This window comes from Cupressus sempervirens, chromosome 10, assembly GCF_028749045.1.
Source record: "Cupressus sempervirens isolate cs-2001-9-10 chromosome 10, ASM2874904v1, whole genome shotgun sequence".
In the NCBI taxonomy this organism is placed as follows: domain Eukaryota; kingdom Viridiplantae; phylum Streptophyta; class Pinopsida; order Cupressales; family Cupressaceae; genus Cupressus; species Cupressus sempervirens.
This window is the reverse complement of record NC_143127.1, coordinates 97,396,771-97,415,002: the sequence shown is the minus strand read 5'-3', so window position 1 is coordinate 97,415,002 and position 18,232 is coordinate 97,396,771. Positions and strand designations below refer to the sequence as shown.

At 35.6% G+C, this 18,232-nt stretch overlaps 1 protein-coding gene and 1 pseudogene across 1 annotated transcript; one reads left to right on the top strand and one right to left on the bottom strand.

The window, feature by feature from the left end:
* Nucleotides 1-5,427: 5,427 nt before the first annotated feature.
* On the bottom strand, nucleotides 5,428-5,739 carry LOC149532755 (uncharacterized). The gene has a single exon (XM_089805757.1). It carries the CDS (start codon nucleotides 5,737-5,739, stop codon nucleotides 5,428-5,430), a length of 312 nt encoding a protein of 103 aa, XP_089661883.1.
* Nucleotides 5,740-15,261: 9,522 nt separating this feature from the next.
* Nucleotides 15,262-16,983, top strand: LOC149532754 (AAA-ATPase At4g25835-like; annotated as a pseudogene).
* The last annotated feature ends 1,249 nt before the right edge of the window (nucleotides 16,984-18,232 follow it).

The following is an 18,232-nucleotide window of genomic DNA, read 5'->3' as shown; positions in this document are numbered from 1 at the left end:
TGAGGTTTGTAAGAGTGTTGTCTTGGTGTACCTTGGCTAGTTGAAGTAGCTGGTTTAGAACAATGATCTGTTGAGGTGTTAAGTTTTTGGGAGTGGTAGGAATCTGGATCTAATGAGTTAGATTCCGTGCATCTTCAGTAATTCTTGTGATATGTGCTGATAGTAAACTAACCACCTCTTGGCTGCTGGAGTTTATGCCTGGTTTGCTCGTATTAATCGTGGAGCTTCCAGAACTGTGCATGGCTTCCATTTATGCTGTAACTATATAATTGGTGTTTGCCATTTCTAAAAAAATTGTGCCACTTGAAGAATATGAAGCTCAACCTGATCCATTTGTGCCTTGGTTTTTGTTGTGATTGTAGATCATTGGAGACAGAATTGATGCAATGCACTAGTGCCCCTCAATGTTGTCTAGAGTATAAATGTGGCCTTCTGGTGCAGAGTAGACAGTAGCAACCTTTTCCTTGTTATCCATTTGCGCCTTTTCAAAATTTGTGTCCCAAGAGGTTGAGAAAACCTTTGTATTTGGGGGCATTTGTTTTTTATTTCTTCAATAGTATCCTTCAGTTGCTTTGTATTATCTACATTCTGCTTCTAGAGGTATTCCCTCTGGTAGACAACATCTTCCAATTGAATTTTTTAGGAGAAACATGCTGGAGAGGTAAACTTGGGAGCGAACTAGTGGTAGTTGGACTAGCTGCAGAGTGGTGACTGGTTGGATTTACTTTTATTTGCTAGAAAGTTCTTAAAAATTGTGTTAGTATAAATCAAAATAACGTGGAGGGAGCAAACTAGTGGTAGTTGGACTAGCTGTAGAGTGATGACTGGTTGGATTTACTTTTATTTGCTAGAAAGTTCTTAATATTGTGTTAGTATAAATCAAAGTAACGAGAAAATTGGAATTGCATCATAATCGGCAAGGCTGAATTGAATTGCGAGTTGACAAATTTAAAAGCCTCTTAAAATTTAGAGATTTTAACAATTTAAAACTTATTTCATGCACCCTTGATTGAATATAACTTAAACACACTATAACATCAGCAAATAGAAGCTAACATACATAAACAAGGAACATAAATGATAAATCTATCACATATGTTACATGTAAAATGTAAATTGTAGCTGAAGTAAATAGAAATCATAGGATCATAATGAGTCAAATCATAAAATGTATGTAAGATGAAGATCCATAAGACATCAAATCATAAATGTATGTGAGATGAAGACCCATAAGATATCAAATCATAAATGTATGTAAATGAAAATCCATGAAACATGTCTATTAGTATTTGTAAACAAAATGGAAAAAACAAGGCTCTACCTCAAGCATCATCATCATCCTCAAGCTCGGTTGCAATCACAACCTCAACCTTATAGCATCCCGTCTTCCTTCTACAAAGGTGTCTAAGATAGTTCCTAGAGGAATGTTGAGCCATAGCCCTCGCATGTAAGATAGGCTCATGAAAAAAATCACTAGGGCTTGTGTTTGTGCGTGCGTGCGTGCATTTGCTATTGCCTAAACATGCTTTAGTTGCCTCCTCTTCCATGGCCAAAACTTCAACCTCTCTATCTACCTGGTCAACCCACACATGGTTCACCTCAATGAAGACCGGATACATAGCCTCATTGAGCCACTTTGATTTTGGATCAATCTCTTCTATAATGATCAAAGAGGAGTCAACACCCAAAATTTGTTTGATTTTGAGATAGGTTGTAATGAACAAAGACAAGATCATTTAACCTCTGCACAAATAACCTATTTCTTCTCTTTGAGTTGATATGTTCGAACATCAAACATTAAAAAAAGGTGTTTTAAAAAAAAATGACTTGACTTTTTATCAAGCTTTGTGGTTTGATTTTTCACGATTCATGTAGGGAATTTTGGCAATTTTTTGGATGAATCGCTGAATCAATGATTTATGGCAATGAAATTGCCAATATGGTTCAACGATTCAAAAAAAATGGGAAGCCCAAATTGAATCGCCAAATCGACGATTCATGTGATTTTTGGGTGATTCTCGTTATTATGGTATAAATGATGACATCGCCAAATCAACGATTCATGTGATTTTTGGGTGATTCTCATTATTATGGTATAAATGATGACATCGTCCAAATAAATAGCTAATCTCTTGTTTACCGAGTGACCTATTCACTTAGCATAAGTTAATTTAGGCTATTTTACGCTTCTTTCCCACTTCATATGGTTGAGATATGTGTCCTCATTATTTGAGACACTAGTCTGCATATTTGACAATTACTAACACACTTTTCAAGTGAAGCTTACATGTGCTCCATCTTTGGAGGTTGGGTTAGAGATTGAGTCCTACATTCTTACCTCATTTACCTTGCCTATACATCATGACATCCATGTACATTTAACATGCTATTTAAATGATAGATTATCCTATTGTGTTTATCATTTCAAAAGTGGAAGGCCGTTTTTGTTTTTTCAGTTTCCTAGCCCATACCAACATGTTATCAAAGCCATGAGAGCTCGTTCCTTCCCCCATCAAGGTGGTTCCCAGACATTTATGTATTAACATAGTAAATTTTTGATAAATTTCTTTTTTATTGCAAAATTTTCATCGTTATACTACTCAATTGCAGAAAAATGATTTCTTATTAGTGAAGGGTTGATTCTCCTTTTGGTCATATGGTTTTTGTGTAAAATTGTAGAAATTTTAGTCCATTTGGAAACTTATTGCTGCATTTTTTATTATTTATTGCAGACATTTTTTTCTGTCTTATTCAACTTACTTGCATGTTAAAATCACTATTTTTAGAGTTCGTGGACTTTGTCATTGAAGAAGATCTAAGCTCAACCCACACACTTGTTATGGTTGGTTGTCTTGTGCTTGACCTTTTAGTGGCTATATCAAGCATCCACATACAATTCTTCTAAGTATCATTAACTTGGCCCCTTTCACCTTCATTGGTAGCACCCTTATGTGCATTTTCTCATTCCAAACTCGTAGAGCTTTGGGATCAAGAGCAACATTCCAAGTTCTTTATACATCATGTTAGTAGAATGCGCCATACATTGGCCCATTACTACCTTCCATCCATGATAAATAGTGCATTAAAACATGCTATATGTTGGACAAATTGTCAAATGTGGATGATGAATCATTGTCAAAGTAGCAAGGAGCAAGGAAATTATAAGCATAAGATATAAGTAGAGATAGTGAAGTTTAAATTAAATATTTAATGTACGACAAGTAGCTAAAATAAGTAAAGTGACAACAATTAACATGAGATACCATGAGTGTTTCATGATAAAGACAACAACTTTGACTAATGATTATACTTGACACATTTTTATTTAGGGTGTAGTAAATACTCCATAATGATGCAAGACATGAACGGCGATTACATTAAATTGTTTATATTAATAATAACAATAAAGCAACACTACCTATGCTTGGATTTTTGTAGACTGATGTTTCCAAAGGTTTGTCGACAAAGACTAGACTTTGTTCACCAAAGGGTTATGGATATTGAGTCTAGATTATGAGGGTATTCCTTATAGATATAGAAAATGTTTCAAAACTAGTCATTTGATGACAAAGTGTGACATTGTCAAAGTTAAACCTAAGAGGCCTTCTTCATGGTGGAAGGGAACCTTATTAGAGCACTATATAGATAAGATAAGATAAAATTATTAATGTCCACGAAAAACCAAAACGGTTTATGGGACTGAGCATACAAACAGAAGAGCTAGCTAAGCAAAGGCACCAAACGATGACTGAAAATGAAACAAAACAAGAAGAAAGAAAGACAAGGTAAGGACTAAGGGTTCTTCATTGTCACAAAGAAATCCGTAATAGAGAGGTACATCCGTGGACAATCCATAGTCTTCGGATGCCGTGAAGAACCCCTATAGGACTGATGCTGCATGTAGAGACTGGTACAATGTTTGACAGATCTGGAATGTGAAGTAGTGGAAGGCCTTTTCAAACTCCGCGCAGGAGACAAGGGAGAGAAAAAGGTGGTAATGAGCTGATCAGAAGTCCATCTTTGATGAAAGGACTGCAGGGTATTCTCTTGAAGATGGGTGGCCTCCTGAAGATAAAGTGGTAAACATTGTTGATCAATATAACTGAAGAACATTGAGAGAGAAGAACAGTCTCTGAAAAGGCAATAGAATCTCCCTTTGATCTCATAGTAATGAGGACAACGAAATATGAAGTCAGTCTCGGTCTTAGCCTCCATCAGAGTGCATAACTGGCATAAACGATCAGTTTGATCCATATGGTGATCAGTCCGAGCCCTGAGACGATGAGAACCAACCCTAAAAGAGCCCAAAGAGAACTGTAATGCATGATTCCAACGCCGGTAAAGATAGGCAGGGTGAACAACAATACCATCCTGAATAACAAGAAAATGCTCAGCATAGAAGGCCATCTTAGGTCGCAAACCACCCAGGGGATGACACCAAGTAGTGGTAATATATTGCCTATAGATATCCTGTCTGACATGCTCATTCAACTTTTGACAAGAGGGAAGAAGATGAGCCGAGGCATCCAACAAAAACTGATAGGGAGGAAGACGATCAATCTCAATCTCGATTGAACCCAACATAGAGGTGGCCTGAGCGTACCAACATCTTGATCTAGCAGAAGTGTCAGATCTCATAATCTCCACCGAAGAACAATATGCCAAAAAAGAGTATTTATGTCAGTTAGCACATGTCTCCATAAAACCACGAAGCTGATGAAGAAACCAAATCAAGTAAAAAATAATGGCAAGTTTGAGAGGATGAGCACCAGACTCCGCTAAAACAATGCTGTGAGGGGTGAATCTGTGACACCTAATGATATGACACAACAATAGTGTCTGGACCCGCTCAATAGAAGCCCAATTAGAAGCAATAAGAGAAGGTCCCCAAACCACAGAACCATAGAGGATTGTCAGACGAACTAAGGAGTCAAAAAGGGACAACTTGGACGAAATATCCTGAAAATGATGCCTAAAGCATTGTCTCTCCAGCAAAGCCAGGGAGCCCATACCCTTACTGACTCAGGACTGAATAACAGGTCTCAAACTGAAACGTGGTCTTGAGAACTTCACACCAAGATACGTGTAAGAGGGAGTAATCTCAACCTCCTTCCCCTGGAAGAAGAAATGGAGATGAGAGGTCTTTAAACAGTTAAAGACCATAACCCATGTCTTAGATAAATTGACCACAAGCTGTCTCTGAGTACAGAAACAAGCAAGACTATCAAGGAGTCTCTGTAAGCTATCGAGAGAAGAGGCCAAGAGAACGACATCATCAACAAAGAGGAGAATAGAGATTAGAACCTGATGTAAATAACACCCATCTCCTGGTTGAGAAGATTTCATAAGGAAATCCTCCAACTCATCAATATACAAGCCAAACAGTGTAGGGGAGAGAGGACAACTCTACTTCATGCCAATGGTGCTCTAAATCGGATCAAAAAAGCCCTCCGGAGTTTTGAGCCTACCAGTAAACTTCTCATAAAGTCTCAAAATAACAGTTTGTAACATATTTGAAATCCCAATCTCCTGAAGCCGCTGAAATAAAGCCAACCTAGGAACATAATCAAAAGCCTTACGAAAGTCCACAAAACAACAATAGACCTTTTGAGAGCGGTGTCTAGCCTCCTCAATGATAGCCCGCAGTGTAAAAACATGATCCATAGTTTGGTAGTTTGCCTGAAAGCCAGCCTGACCTCTCGCCCTACATCTCCGTCTATCAAGCTCACTAGATAACATGGTGTTCAGAGCAGTGGCATAAAGTTTGGCAAAAGTATGACCAATCATAATACTTCTATAATTTCCTAGATCAAAAATAGGCCCAGACTTGTGAATAGGGTAAATAACATGTCTAGACTAGGAATCAAGAAACCTAGTGCAAACCACTCTATTAAAGAGTGTAGGAAGGTAAGATCCAAGAACTGAAGCACCAAGTTTGAAAAGTTTTGCCTGAAAACCCGCTTCATCAGTAATGCTAGAATAGGTGACCAAATGGCAGTGGGGAGGTGGAGTGGAGTAGAGAGGAGGCTGCCCAGGAATGTCATAAAGCGTTGTGATATGGGAGGTTAGAGAACGATAGTCGAGAGTGGAGGATGGGGGGGAGCAACGAGGGAAAAGGGTACGCCAGAAGATCTGGGATTCTGGATAAGTGTGGAGCAAAGGGTTCTACATTGAAAAGAGGTAAAGAAACGTTTCTTATGACGAAGAAAACGCAGATAAGAAACACACAGATGGGTAATGGCAGGAGACTGAGCCTCAAAAGCGACACGAACAGAGCGATGGAAAGCTTTGCAGTCAGCATCAAACCATTTATTCATAGGACAGGTATTCCGACGGTTAGCTATGAGAGAGAGAGGAAAACAATGGGGAATAGAAAGGAGAGCAGAATCCCATATGGAAGAGGCAAGCGAATCAAACATGTCTGAGGCAGCCAGTGAGTCATCAGAACTAGCGGGTGACAAAAGACGCTTAAGGTGATAAGTAAAGAACTCACCATCACTCTCAAAGGTAATGGAAGCGAGTAGGAAGGGAGATAATAAAAACACCTCCCAAGAGTAATGTGAATCCTACAAAAGGCCTTCAGAAATCCACTAGATCAGATCAAGTAATCGTTGTTTAGAATGGGTGTGAGATTCGTATTGTTGATTCTACGTTGAAAAAGGTGGTGCTTTCTTATATGACTGGTTCATAGCAAGTTGTTTTCTTTGCTAATTCTACTAGCTCAGATCTTTAGGTTGCAATGTTGTCTAGGTCTACTATTGCAGATCAACAGAGTATTGAAGTTGCTAGTTGTGTCCAAAATAATGTGGTTGTGGTAGTAGAAACATGACTTGTTGAAAAATAAATTAAAAAAGGCTCATGTTGGCCTTGGTTTTGGGGTTGGTGGTTTTTGTGTTGTTTCGGTCATGGGATCTCATCCTCATGCTAGATATTTAGAGTCACATTCTTGGCAAAATAAAGTGGCATGGGTGAGGATAGTTGGATTGTGGTAATTGGAAAGCATTCAAAGAAGTCTCCTCAACTTGATATGACCCTTCGCTCCCAAAAGAAAGGAAGTAAAGGAAAAACCTAGTTTTTGCTTTAGTTTTGTTGGTTGTGGGATCCTTTTTGCTTATCCCTTTGGGACAGTTTGGACTTGATGTATATATTCTTTTAACTGCCTATGTAATGTTGGTCTTGGATAGAGCTATCCTTGGCAATATTTAAGTGATCTATTTTGGGTTGCTAGACATGTAATGCTTCTTAGTGGCAACTTTAGACTTCTTGTGGGAATCTCTTCTCTTCCCCTTCTTGTGTACACGATTTCAGGGTCCCATCAAAACCTATTTTTACCAGTAATCGAAAACAATAAAGCAACACTAAGTTTTCAATGTTCTCGTTTTGTGTTTTATTTAATAAGAATGGGCAACGATTGGATGAAGAGTAGCAACAATGTAGACTTGTTGATGATTGACAATGAAAGAAGGTTGCACTTGAATATTCTTAATATGCGCAACTTTACTAAGGGATTTGAATGAGTGAATGAATGAATAATTTTAGTGGCATTCACGAGACTGAACAATCTTTTTGTAGCTTTACTCAGATAAATCACTTCAATATATATGACATTACACATAATTATAAGAGTTCAATTAGGATAATGCAAACATGTCTATTCTCCTGCTCTCTTATAAATATAAGGAGAGGCTGCAAATTGGAAAATACATATCATACACCAGCAATGCTTAATACAATTGTTGCAATCCAAGAACTCAACATGGCATTAGAGCCACACTGTGAATGTAAACTTAAGAGGGATGATTAGAACAATTTAGGATGAAATCAATATTTGACATGAGCGAAATGGTTACCCAAAACAAGAGTAGTGTTAGACTTCTCTAGATAATATCCACTTGTGAGCTATGTGAGGTCATATGTAAGGATGAAACACACAGACTTAATAAACTTTTCCACACATATGTCTTGCATGCTATAAAGTGAGATACCAGTAACATGAGGCTTTTGGATATATGCAAAACACGATGGTAGAAAAATAGTAAATGAAGTGTAGATCTTGAATAGGTTCCGAGATGTGAAAATATAAACACAATTTATAGGGTTTATGAGAGATTAAAGAGAGTATGTGAATTGGTCATCTAGAAGAATATTGTGTGTTTTAGATAATGCAACCCTTTATCGACCCGCGAGAAAATCAGAGGAGGTCATTTGACATGGGTCCTGACAAGGGCTATCATACCCACCACCTGTTCGGTGTAACTCATATTGATCAAAGGGAAAAGTTTTTATATGTTCGAAAATAATATCTTAAGGGAAACATGAATTGATTTTGGAATAGAAAACAAAGGGACCTTCATAGGTGACCAAAATATTTGAGAAACTCTACAATCATAGTTTTGAGCCATTCATGACTTAGTAAGATGGATACATCAAGGGAGATAAGAATGAATACCATTGTACTTCGAAAAAAATATAATTGCAAAGAAAAATGTTAATAAATTGCATAGAAAATAAAGAAGGCACTACTTTCTTATATTTATCATTACCTCAACACAGGGGGAGAAATGAAGATGGATAATGGCATAAACGAGAGTAAGGGAGCATCTTTGATCTTTATACCACCATGGCAGTGGAGAATGAGATCAAAAAGATTAGAAACACATAAATATGGAGATCATAACAATTGAGGGAAACATTAAATTGACTGACCAAATCAAACTAGACATAGGCATCGATTTAGGGAAGAAAATATAGAACATTTTATTCTGTCATTGAATCCTTAATTTTCAAAGAAGGCAACTCATGTAGCATAAAGGTGAGCCACATGGGAGGGACCATACCAAACACTAGAAACATCGAAATGAATTTTGAAAACAAATAGAAAGTAATGCAATCCAATCGGTCAACAAAAAAATGGAAGTTCAAAAGATTGAGATTCAAAGGGAGCCTAACATTCCATTAGAGGCAACCTAAAAGAAGAGGGAATGGATATAGCATGTGATTCAATCAACCTTTGGAAGCCTTAGTCATATTGATTCAAAGGGAGTAAGACCATGTTGAGATGGATTCTCCAGCAATCAATAAATTGTAGCAATCAAGAGGACAATGCTTCATACCTCATGACTATGTGACTTTAATGGGCCTACCCCTTGTGTACATCACGAGGAAGTGATGAATTCCAAATGATGCCACTTGTATTTGTAGAAGTTATTGAAAGGTGATGATCGTACAATAGCTTAATTTTTCTATTATGATGGATATCTTATGATGTCTATGTAGATCATGATAGATTATACTTTGCATCGTGGACATTTATATGGTAAGCATTATGTGAATGCATGTGCACATATCTTATAAACATTTTTGAGTACATGGTGAATATTATCGATATTATAGAAGAAAATTACATAGAGCACTTGGTGAACATCACATGTCTTGATGTTTTGGAAGAACATTACTTACATAGTACTTGGTGAATATCATGTGTCTTGATATTCTTGGAGGCCATTACTCACAATATTTGGTGAATATCATGCATTTTGGAAGGCCATTACTTAGCGTATTTGGTGAATATCATTGATATTTTGGGAGGCCAATACCCGTGATATCAAATTTTTTTGAGTACTTGGTGGATATCGAATGTTGATATTCTGGGAGACCAAGACTCGTGATATCAAAGCTTATTTGAATATTTGGTGAATATCATGTGTTGATATTCTAGACAACCAATATTTTAGAATCTTAATATCAAATGTGATATCAAAATGTTGAATATCTTTTGATTAAAGACATTTTTATATTACATTGAGGTAATATACAGTCATGTGTATATCCTTCCTCCCTAGCTAAGAGGGAGTGTTGACATTTTGTAGCTTTACTAGGATATATATATATATATATATATATATATAAAATTATAAGAGTTTAATTAGAATAATGAACAGACATGTCCCATGAAGGGACATTGCTATTCTCCCACTCTCTTATAACTAGCACTTGCACCTGAAGGAGCAAGGGGTATGCCGATAGTGACAAAAGGTGCGAGTGGAGATAAGAAGTTTGGCCACATATATTTTGTGTTAAACATTTAATATAATCAATGGGACTTCCTAGAAGATCAACCATCCCAATTCTAGTCTAGCTTGAGTGCACTTAACTATGCCATATATATATATATATATATATATATATATATATATATATATATATATATATATATATATATATATATATATATATATATATATATATATATATATATATATATATATATATATATATATAATTATAAGAGTTTAATTAGAATAATGAACAGACATGTCCCATGAAGGGACATTGCTATTCTCCCACTCTCTTATAACTAGCACTTGCACCTGAAGGAGCAAGGGGTATGCCGATAGTGACAAAAGGTGCGAGTGGAGATAAGAAGTTTGGCCACATATATTTTGTGTTAAACATTTAATATAATCAATGGGACTTCCTAGAAGATCAACCATCCCAATTCTAGTCTAGCTCGAGTGCACTTAACTATGCATTTCCCTCCATAGTTAAATTAACTACGCTTGCAACTCCATTTGTAAAATCTTCTCCAAGTATTGTGCCTTATCAACCATTGATTAGAAAGCCCTTAAAATCTCTTTAATTGATAAGTAGGAGATATTTTTCATAGCAACTCAAATTGTAATATTGCTATCAGTATTTAATTGGTGTTATGTTCCTCTACAAATATGATGTTATTTCTAGCCATTTATTTAGTACATATAGAGATATGTTAGATAAAGATGAACTCCAAGCGTTGGAATAGGTGTTGAAGGATAGACACATTACTAAAGTTGATCTATAGGTGCAAAACATAGAGTACCTAAACAAAAAGATGCTCCTAATTAGGAAAGTCAAGTTGCTTCAGATATTGAACCACCCTTGGGTACATATGAAATTGATCAACTTGAAGGAAGTAATAACATCACAGGGCCTTGGGATTATTGATGACGAGGGCTATGTTTTAATCTTAGTAGGCTTAGGACTATTAATTATTATTTTTTAATGCGACATAATACATGTATCATTTTACTATAGCTAACTAAACTTTGATGGAACTTCTCATAGTTTAGTTTTTTGGCTAATACTATGGATGGATATAAATGTGGTTTTCATGATGTATTTTATAAACTATCTTTAATATCGAAAATATTCCTATAGAATTCGTAACCTAAATAACTATCATAGAGAACAATACAAAAAACTAAAAAAACTTAGTACTTTACTTATTTCACTTACTTTACTTTACTTGATAGTTAAGTTTGACACATATCAATGCATTAGAAAGAAAAAATGAACAAACTAAGTTTAAAACAATGAGAAAAAATAGGAAATATACATTTTGACATTAATATTAAAAAATATAGTATAATATTTAATTATAATTGAAATGTGACATCCTAAATAATCCACTTTTATTTGTATATTTTTCTATAAAGTACTTTTATTATTATCTATTTACCAATTAAAATACCAACAATATAAATGTCAAAGTCTACCAATTAGTTTTGGGGAAGAGCATGCATAATTCTTGCATGCTCTACATAGAATTGATCCCCAAGTATTAATTTTATAAGAGTATTTAAGGAATCATCATTTTTTAACTTTTTGATTGCTAATTGACCAATTTGCACACTTTTAGCAGAACATTTGTGCACAATTACTATTACTAGATTTTTGTCCAAATGTAGAGGTCCATAAGTTCCAAAGGGAGGACGAAAAACACAATACATTGGTCATCCATGAAATGGGGGTGCAGGAAAATCCCTTTTGAGGAGATGTGTGTGGATTTTCCTACCACCATGGCTAGAAAGAGTGGCCCTCGACAATGGTGGTTGGCTTTGTAATGGGCCCAAAATGATTATAGTTTCTTTGGCAATCATGCTAGAGTCAGAAAGTGCATTTTTTAGTGTTTTCACTCCAATTATGGATCTCTCTTCAATTATGAGAATATATTTCCTCTACTTTGTCACATTTCTTGAAAATTTTAATAGATGGTAGACTTAACTCATCTATGGACTACAAAGAGGCTCTTCACCATGAAAATTCCTTCCAAGTCCTTCCAAGCTAGATGCACACAGTTAATGGGTTTTTAATGTAATGATTGACCTTTGTGTAGTGGAGGCAAATGAAGCTAGGTCTTTCCATAAGAAAATGCAAGATTCATCCCATGTTCTGCTATAATGTAAGTAATTACACATTACAAGTAATTTATTATATGTGCTAAGATTTTTGAACCTTTTGTTGCAACCAAATCTCTATTCTTTTATTATATCTATAATTCAACGTAATTTATTTCTGCTTGTTTTAAACAACTTTAACCCTTAACCTACGTAGGAAGAAACTTGAAGTTATTGCCACTAACAACATTCTACATTCTTGGAGTACTATTAAAACTACCTACTATTACATGTTCAATCACTTTGAATCACAGTGAAAACGTTCTAAAAACTATAGGATTCAAAATAATAGTCAAACGAAACAATAATTTCATTCATGTGTCTATTATAATCATAGTTTCTATACTCAATAGACATCTCAAATTATACTTGATCTAACATTGAAAAGATGACGGTAACTGATAAAACAAAAATCCATATATCACTTAGTTGAAGATGGTGAAAATACCAATATTGATTTACTCAATAGTTAGTTCACTATTCAAACACTATCCTTTCACCACCTTGCATACTCAAGTGAGGGGAGCTTCGGTATAGTGTACAGAGGCACTTTGGCCCACGAAAGGAAAATTGTTTTGAAGAGATTTGAAGGACTTAGGCAAAGAGTGGAAGAGGAGTTCAACCACGAGGTCTAGGTCATCAGTAGTGCTAAAAATCAAAAATTTTTATCGCTAAAGGGCTACAACGTGGATCATTGGTCAAGAGCCAGAGCAAAAATGTGAAAATGTCTATGAAAGGTTACTGATTTTTTCTTTAGCTTTACCCAGCCTTGTTTGACGTGGCCAACACCTCATTGTAGCACATGGTGTTGGAGAAATCCGCTCTAGATGGAGTTGGTTGTCAACTCATACTTCTTTGTGTGTGAGATCCACTTTTAGTGCTCCTATCTCATTATCATCCTCGCATTGTTGAAAGTAATTTGTTGTACAATGGAGGATGATCCACCTTTGGTGTATATGTGATTATACCTTGTGTAGTAGATAGGTTATGACTTGCATATGTCCTAGTTATCATACATTGCCTATATATTCAGGCATATCTATGTTGTAAATCATTAGGCTATTGAGCATTGGACTCTTGATCATTGTTGACTTACTTAATTGATTATATCATTTTTCCTATCTCTCTTGTGCTATCAATTGAGCGTTTAGATCTTGGCATTATAGCCATTGCCTTAGGAAAATTCTTACATGGTACTAGAGCTTGAGGCAAATCTTACAAAGGAGAAGGAAGATTGAGGAAGACAAGTAAAGAATTGTTGAGGATGCACATTTTTTAGTAATATTATTTTGTGTGAAAAAAACTTTGGCTTCTTTTAGAAAAACAAAACTTTTGTAATATTGTTATCATGATTTGACTATGTAGCTTTTGAATCAAACTTATTAATCCTATGTTGTAAGAAACAAGAATAGAGAAATAGAACGACAACCACAATTTGAAGAGAAACAAATGTTTAGAAGATTGCATATAAATTTCACATTATAAAAAATGCTATATGGTAAAGGTTTTTTATTAAGAAAATAGATTTTCAAGGACCTCTGAAACCCTGTACAAGGGTACTTTGAAGATTAAAACATTAAGCCCACGTAGTAATACAAAACCCAAAAAAGATAGGGCCAATCAATGAACAAAAGCCAACCAAGAAAGGACAACAAACAAACAACAAACAACAAAACACAAAAGAAACCAAACCAACACAAAATCTAATGAAAATAAAAGATAGAGATAATTATAGCCCATTTTAAATTTTTTTATAAAAAGAATTTTCAAATACAAAAGAAAATATAATTGTCATAATACATAAATTTTAATTAATATATATTTTTAACAATTTAGACTTTATTAAAAAAAATATACAGACGTATTTACTAAGCTATAAAAAATACATTTAAATAATTTATATTTATATAAAACATTAAATCATTTCAAAACTATTTGAAAAATACTTAATTTATTAAAAAGTTATTTATTAAAAATTAAACGTAATAATTTAATAATAAAGTTGTTGTCATATAGTGATTTACTTTTGTTTTTAATATGTGGGAGGTACCCCCTCGTTCTAGCCCAACAACCAACAACCAATACCTTGGATACTTGTATGAGTCAAGGTGAGACTATTCTCTGCATAGGTGAAGTTTGTTGCTCACAAGATGTCTTGCCTCATAAATCTAGAAGCATATTTGAACCCAAGACTTTGGGAAATTACCCACAATTTTAAGTGAACTCTACTACCCATGTGCGGACTATAAAGTGATATACTTACTTGAAGACAAACTTAGTTGTAATAGATAAATTAGTGAGAAAGAAAATCACATGCAAATTATACTATATGAATATGCAACCAATCCGTTGATGACAAAAATCTCAAAACTTAATATAATTTCACATAAAATGTGCCATTATAAAAGCACCTAATTTAACTTTGTGGATTAGAAATTGATATAAAGAAAGTGAAAGTTATCAAAACAAATACTTAAATAAATGACAATCCTAAAGTCATCCAACTTGTAAAAAACTTGTTGAAAACACACATCTCTCTCATGGAAACGAGTTTCCTTTGTTGAAACGTGCAAGGGTACAAAGTTGTCACATTTATGACATCATAACATTGATACATGTTTCATGAGTAGTGCTTCACAAGAACACTTCTCGCATGAGAATGAATAGAACACTTAGCATTCCTTGCATCTAGTGATGTTCACAGAGGTGAAACATTGGAACTTCGTGAAAGATCTCCCATTCTAGTACTACTTGAGCTCAAACACAATTAACCACAAAATTTCCTCTAAAATCAACCCCACATTATTTTTGATGCGATTTACAAAAAATCATTCTACCAAAAAAAAATTCAAATAATAATCATAATGAATGAATGATTTAAGATCCCATTTTCAAACACAAGCCTTCCACCAAAATTAAATAATAATAAGTGGACAATGTAAGAGGCCATTACGCAAAATAAAATATAAACTTTCTCAAACATATATTTTCACAAGCAAAAAACGAGCAAATTTCCAGAGCCTCGCGATTGAGTCTGCTTGTAGAGATGGAACCAGACAGAACAATGCTATTGTCGATGATGGGTCTGATGTCCCTGCAATCCAACGACATCCCTTCCTATCTCCGCCAACTCTACAATCTCTGGAAGCTTTACAGAGACAATTTGCGCACATATGCCCACATAGAGATCCCCGAATTCGAAGAATCCTCCATGGGATCTTCCAACAAGATATACTTCTCCGTGGGACTCTATCTCAGCAGCCTCAAAGCAACAGCAAGTGCTCCAAGAGTCTCAATCTCTCGCCCCAATCGAATAAATAAACCAGTCTTCAATCTCCCATCTGAGCACACAATCAAAGATGAATTCATGGGGATCCAAGTATGGTGGACGCACCAGCTCAAAATAGAGGAAAAACAGGGGAGTGACAGAGATAGGGGAGGAAGAAGCACGGAGAGAAAATACGTCATGAAAGTTTTGAGCAAAGACAGCAAAGATCTTAGCTCCATATATCGACCACATTTCAAAATAAGCAGAGGATGTGCAGAGGAGGAGTCAGGAGAGGAAGCTTTTCAGTAACAATGAGAGCCGAGCAAGGTGGAGTTCAGTGGGGTTCAAGCATCTGTCCACGTTCGAAACTCTGGCCCTCAATCCTGCCCTGAAGAACAAGGTGAAGAACGATCTCGATTGTTTTCAGAAAAGCAGGGATTTTTACCGCAGAACAGGGCAGGCTTGGAAAAGGGGGTATCTTCTCTACGGGCCTCCTGGTACGAGGAAATCTAGTCTCATTGCCGCCATTGCTAACTACATGAATTATGATGTTTATGATTTTGAGCTCACCAAGGTTTTCGACAATTCATGTCTCCGGGAGCTTTTGCTTCGGACTTCCAGCAAATCTGTGATTGTAATCGAGGACATTGATTGTGCTGCGGATTTTTCGACCAAGGCAATGTCCAGGAGTATGCAGTCCAAGGTCGACGAGTCGAAGAGCATTCGACGAGGTCTTTCAACTATTACTCTTTCTGGTCTGCTGAATTTTGCAGATGGGCTTTGGTCGAGCCGTGGGAAACGTAATTAAACTTGGGCAACAGTTGAAGGAATTCCCTTGAGAGTCTCAAATGAGATTCTCACATAAAAATTAACAGGTAGAGGGACGATTTTGTTGTGAATCTGCAGGGTGGCGATGGCTAAGGAAGTGGAGATCGTAGCTAGCACCTCTCAAAATGTGGTCTTGGTCATGGATTTCTGTTCGCAGTACACCCATCTCATTACTCAGCGCATCAGTAGATGTCTATATGCTTCGTTTGTATATCCGGTACTTCTCCTCTCTCTGTAGTCATAGAGGCAAAGCCTTTGGTGATCATTTTATCAGGAGGCCCTCACAGCCTGCACCAGGACGACGCACCTGTTCTGCCTCAGGGATTCTGGGAATATGTCTTGCAAAATGGCATTTTTGTACTGGGTATCTGCTATGGCCTCCAGTTGATGGTTCAGATGCTGGGCAGTGAGGTAAAGCCTACAGAGAGGCAAGAGTATGGGAAAATGGAAATACGTTTTCAGAAGGGGAGTGGTTCTTTTCAATTTTGTAAGCGTCGTTCCTTTGCATTTGATGTCCGCGCAAGATCTCACCTTATTGCAAAAGATTGCAATCCGATCAAACTTAGATTGCAATCTGATCAAACTTTGATTTCTCTAGATATTGCATTTATTGAAATCTGCATACCACCCAAAAAAAACCATTACTTGTTTTCAAGCATTGGACAGGTTTAGATGAAATGCTCACCTATAATAGTCTATTGGCTAAGTATAAGGAGATGCTACAAATTGGAAAATACATATCATACGCTGATAGTGCTTAGTACATTTGCAGTGACCCAAGAACTCAACAAGTCTAAGGGACACATGATCATAACCTTACACTAACTCCACACTCTTTTCTAAGTTTGACCTCTTTCCATGTAACTTGACAATCAAACTAGTGTTTTCATTGATCTTATTCTGAACAAGCTATGCATGTTGCCCCACCTTCGAATTGATTTCATACTGAGCCCCAATGTCATCATATGCTAAACGCTCTAACAAAATGCCATTCAGTCTCAATCTTAAACTCATCTCACAAAATTTGCAAATCCTTTCTTCCTAATCTTCTTTGGACTTGGTCCATCTACTTGTCTCGCATCAAGATGATGAGAAACATTTCTCAACTGAGCTACTAACAATCAAACTTTATATTTAATAGTTGCCCCTAGGTAAGCCTTATCATCATGTAACCAGGTTGAATTGAAGATTTTGATGTAGTCAACCTTTTTTTTGACCTATGTTATTAGTCCAAATGACAATCCAAAATCTCTCTATGATGATCTTTTTTTGTTTCCATATTGGTATTAGAGAATTCTTTTAATATTTACATATTATATAGTGCATTCACTTAACAATAAAATATAATAATTGTCTTGATACAATTTTGTTTACTAAGGAAGTGACCAAGTTTGGATTTAAAAGGTTGCCTCCCTCAAAGTAATCATTTCATGTGTGAAAAGGATGTCTCTTGGAAGGTATAAATGGAGACCGTGAAAGGTGGACAAAAGTCTTTGTTGTGGAGTAAAAGAGAGGAGATTGTGAGGAGAAAAACTGCATATATGTGTGGAGGTTGTGAGAAGATTATTTGCAATTTTGTATGTATGGAGATAATAATCAGGTTTGTGTGGAAAATTTATGATCACTTAATAGTATATTAAATAAGAGAATTATAAAATATTGGGAAGAGTTATAATAGATTTTAAAAGAGAAATCTAGTGAAGCTTACAAGTTGAACAAGGGATTGTTGCTTCTAAGGTTGGTGCCTACAGATTTATAAAAAAGATTAACACTAGTGATATTTTTGTCTCATAAGAATTTCCACATAAATTTTGTTGTTGTATTGCTTATTGTTTAATTTCTCATATGTATTAAATTTGAATATTAAATAAATTTTGAAAGATAAAAGAAACATTTTTATATGGATCTACTACCCTATCGC